The 4,594-nt window shown below is 50.0% G+C and overlaps 1 protein-coding gene across 1 annotated transcript; it reads right to left on the bottom strand.

Moving 5' to 3' along the window:
* Positions 1 to 1,953: 1,953 nt before the first annotated feature.
* ZBTB25 (zinc finger and BTB domain containing 25) lies at positions 1,954 to 4,468 on the bottom strand. The gene is given in 3 exon segments (XM_009703030.1): positions 1,954 to 2,670; positions 2,673 to 3,102; positions 4,290 to 4,468. Coding segments are annotated over 3 exon segments (1,320 nt in total). The 5' UTR covers positions 4,463 to 4,468.
* Between the last annotated feature and the right edge of the window lie 126 nt (positions 4,469 to 4,594).

Here is a 4,594-nt window from a genome sequence, read left to right as displayed (position 1 = left end):
GAGGGCATTTGCCCCAGTTAGTTATAAGCAGTCTGTGCTGGATGTGATTTAGCTGATGCTATTAGCCCCGGGAGAGACCCGGAGGGCTCTCGTCTAGGAAATGCTCCATGAGAATCCCTCCATGCTCAGAGGCAGCATATGCAGGCCTGCATGTCGGCAGGGTTTTGTTTGTTTGTTTGTTTTAAAGAAAGGCTTTTTAAGCAGAGTTAAAATGCATTCACACCAGAGCAGCTTTAGTGGGTACGCACAGCGAGAGAAGCACTCAGTCTAGCAGGCAAGCACACACCAAACCGCAGCGTGCCTTTTGTAACATCACCCGGGCAGGCTCAGAGGCTGTTTGTTTTTCCCCTTTGTCTTAAAACACAATTTGGCAGCCCTCAGTGGCCAATCCATCCCCTGGAGTGTGCAGCTCCCTGCCCAGGAGAAGCAGCAGCCGCCCTTACAAAGACCTCAGATGGTCTTTTAATTCGGCAGCGATTTAATTGCAGCTCTTGCTCCAGGACAGTTTCAAAGAAGACAGCTCAAGGGTCCTGACAACAAAGCGCTTTGGAGCAGGCGTTTTGACAGTAAACTGTTCTCACCATTGTTCAGGCTCCCCCTTTCCGAAGGCAATGACTCAACTCCACCAGGACTGGCGGGGAGCCTCCAGCTTCTCCAAAACTGGGTAATCAGATTACGGGAGCGACTCGCAAGGCTTTTGCTCTTTGCTGCAAAAGAAACCCCTGCGCTGTAAGAACTTTGTGTGCCTCTTTGGGGCCTTCTGATTAAGGGCATCTCTTGAGGGGTGGGTTGGAGCCCATCTGGTAGGAAGCCTGGGGTATCTCGGGTGAAAAAAAAAATACAGAAGGACAAAATACGAATCCAAGAGGAATGCGTACAATTTTAAACCCCTCTTGGAAAAGTTATTCTCTTCAGATACCAAGTAATGCTAAGTGAAAGGCAAAAAGCTTGCGTTTTACCATTTTATGGTGGCTCTGAAAGCAGAGAAGAAATAACACATCATATGTTTGCTCTTAGCAAATATACAGATTGCAATATCTAAGAATGTGTTTGCTCCAAGCTGTTTACAGAGTCAGAAATTATTTTCAGTGAGAAAATCCGTGTGTGGTATTTAATCCGTAAAGACTTAGGTTAGGATGTGCCTCCTCTCTGAGAGTAGAGGACACTTCTTTGCAGCTTTCATTCCTCCTTGCAGAGACGACAGTCCAACAATGGGACGTGGTCCTAGAGAGGCATCAAAATTTGCCTCTACTCATGCAGTAATGGTTGACAAGGGAAAAGTAGGAAGGAGGAAAAACATATGCAAACCCCTCGAGTCCATAAGTAAATTTAAAAGATTGTACTGACGAGGACTCCCAGGCTTGTCAAAGTGAAGGCTGCCCCTCCCCTGCATCAACGCTGCCCATTCCCTCGAAAAGTCCAGCCTTATGGCTCCCACCTGTATTTATGCGGAGATTTATTAGCTGCAGTTATACAACACGAACTTCAGGATTAATCTCCTCGGGATATTTATTTTAATTAGAAACAAACTGTTTGGGAAACACAAAACATATTTCCCTCTACATTTCCCTCCATCTAATTTCAGAAGAGCAATTCTATAGGATACAAACAGTCCTAGGCACCACACAGCGTATTAGACAACATTTAAACCTCACACTCAGCAGTACAGCCTTAACTCTAGTAAAGCAGAGCAGGAATAAGTTCACATTTACAAAATGTAACTGAGTTACACGGAGGCTTCCAAGAAGGACTTAGATGGGAATTAACTTGAGTTTAAAAGGTAGAGAAGTAAAAAAGCAAGTACACAAATCAAAGTACACAGTTCTTCACAGTTATCTCAGAGGTGATGGGAATGGTGGTTGAAGAAAAATCAGCTGCAGAAAACAGCTGCTCACTAGGTGGAAAACGCCAAAATATCCAGTTTCAGCATCTGAAGGTTACACAGGGGGAGAACTACTCTACCAGGATCGTATCAACACTTTCTTGGATGAGATCTGACTCCAGGATACATTCATCCAAGTGGTCTTGGGATAAACTGGAGTTCTTCCCCACGCTCTCGCTGTCACAGTAGGGATGAAACCTGGGGGTCACGGGGCTCTCCAGCCGCTGGCAGCGGCTGTATTTGTGCTGTTTCCCTCTGTGCGTGTACATGTGTTCGAGCAGCTGGCTCTTCCGGAAAAATGTGCGGCCGCAGACACTGCAACTGATTTTTCTCTTTCTTGAGAAAGAAAAGTTACAGTTCAACTCCACTGGTTCATGGTCCTTTGAGATGAGAGACAGCTGGCTGATCTGCAGAGGCTCCAGGTCGCTGCAGCTCGGATGGTCCAGCTGATGCTCGTCCTCCTTGAGGAGGAAGGTCCCAAGCCGGTGGCCATCCCCAGCCTCCCTGTCCTCAGCCAGAGGCTGCACCTCCCCCAGGTCGCTGCTCTCCAGGATGGAGGCCGGCACGCCGAACGGCAGCGAGCCCGAGACGTGGGTGTGCAAGTGCTGCCGCAGCCCCCCCCGGGAGTCGAAACGCTCCCCGCAGTAGTGACACAAGTGCACCTGGAGGCTGGCCTTCGCAAAGATGGAGCTCGCTACCTCCGGAGAAGGAGGGGTGCAGCTCTGGGACACCACAGGCTCCGAGTCGCACCTCTCCTGCTTTATGGAGACCGAGAGCTTCTTTTTTTTTGCGGACGCGTTTCTGCCGGCTTGGTGAGAGCAGCGGGCTGAGCAGAGGGGCGAGCGACCTGCTGGTCCAGGGAGCTGTCGTCCAGGCCGATGGCCAGAGAGAGCTGCAGCTGCGGGTGATCGCCTGGGACAGCAGACCTGCTGCCTGCCTTGGGCAGATTCTCCTTCGCTCCCAGGCGTTCCTTCGCCAGTTTGTGCGTGGTCGAGATCTGGATCCCATACAAGTTTGAAGACTGGACCAGCTCTGGGGAAAACACTTGGTTCATCTCGATTGCGATATGGGAGAGGTGGTCTGCATGGAGAAAGCGGATGCCCTCCTCCAGTCGGCTCTGGCTGACGGTCTGCTTTGGCCCTTTCCCCGTGTACATGATATGTAACAAGTAACTAAATATGTCCGGCTGGATGTCTGTAGGCTGAATCTTTATGCATTCGCTGAAACAAGACAGATGATTAACTACATACAGGGCTCCAAATTACAGTACTGATCCATTACCTGCCCCTTCGCTTGCACTGCCATTTGCTGCGTGCACTGCTGCCTGCCTCCCGGTTCGCGACCAGCACTCCCCGCCAAGACCTGCCAAAGTGCACATGCCCTGTTTGTACACCAAAATGCCCGAGTCTGTATTTATCCCTGTGAAGATGAAGACCGTGCGCACAACCGCAGCCAGGGACGGTGAGAGCGGCCAGCTCCCAGTCACCCCGTCACCTGCACGATGCCATGCCAGCTACACATCACCAGTGTGTGCCACTCCAATAATACAAGGCAAAGAATATTTGTGTGTTTAAGTAATAAATTCAGCTGCCGCCACTGTGTAATCTTTACGAGCTTTGCACTTAAGTGTCAGTAAACAACATCTATCGGAAAGGAAGTTAACTGATCTTCTCGCTCCCAGCCGAAGGAATACGTGGCTGATGGCTAATGATTATCTCGCAAATATGCTGGGGGCCACGACCCTCAAAAAGGAAGGGGAATGGAGAAGGGTTTAATCGACTACAAGCAGAAAGCTCCAGGTCAGAGGCGAGATTAGACCTTGGCACCGCTGTCGTTATACCTGCAGAACCACTCCTGACCCGGCCAGGCGAAGCATCTGAACAGCAGCTTGAAATAAATCGGTGACCTCAGTCTTGGCCCTTATCTGCAAGAGTCTGAAGCGCAGAACTGTGATAAGGCTATGGCTTCTCGATTGCTTCAAGCCCGTGGGTCCTGCCAGAAGGGACAGTCCCACCCAGCAAGCTTGCCTACAAGCTAATGCAAAGTAATGGATATGCTGTGGATGGGCAGGAGGTACCTGGACATCCCTAGGGTGCAAATCTGACAGGTACTCACTGCAGGAGGACCGTGGTACTTACATGTTTATTTTCTCTGGTCACACAAATGTCTCATGTCCAAAACGTGGGGCCTGATGTTGGTGTATGCTGACTAAGAGAGTGGTTTTAAAGGACAGCACATCCTGGACTGGGAATGTTTAGAGAGCCAGCGTGCTGGGTTAGGAAAATAATCTCAGGCCATTTAACATCCCCACTTACGCTCTTTTACACTTTAACACGTTTAGAAAGGGGAAAAGGCAGAAAGCTGAGCAGAGCGCTTAAAAGGTAGGAGGAAAGCTGTGTGCCCTTACCTCGTCTGATGAATAAATATCATCTTAAAATAGTTTGAAAAGGCAGCGAGCACCGCTCTGTGGGCTTTGAAGTAAACATCTCCAATGGCAACTGTGCAGTCACACAGAAAGCCGAACTCCCGCTGCATGTTCAGCTGCTGGAGGAGGAGGACGCTGTGGCCGGTCGTATCCATGGCGTGCCTGAGAGCAAGGGAACAAGATGTTCATCTCATGAAGGAATGACAGAGCTCCCCAAGGCTCAAATGTGGGTTTCTCACCACCGAAACGAGACGGGCACCCGGCAGGGAGCACGGCCTAGCAGAGCC

Source organism: Cariama cristata, unplaced genomic scaffold (genome assembly GCF_000690535.1).
Source record: "Cariama cristata isolate BGI_N322 unplaced genomic scaffold, ASM69053v1 scaffold19086, whole genome shotgun sequence".
Taxonomy (NCBI): domain Eukaryota; kingdom Metazoa; phylum Chordata; class Aves; order Cariamiformes; family Cariamidae; genus Cariama; species Cariama cristata.
Note: the sequence above shows the minus strand (reverse complement) of the source record. Positions and strands in the feature narration are given on the sequence as shown.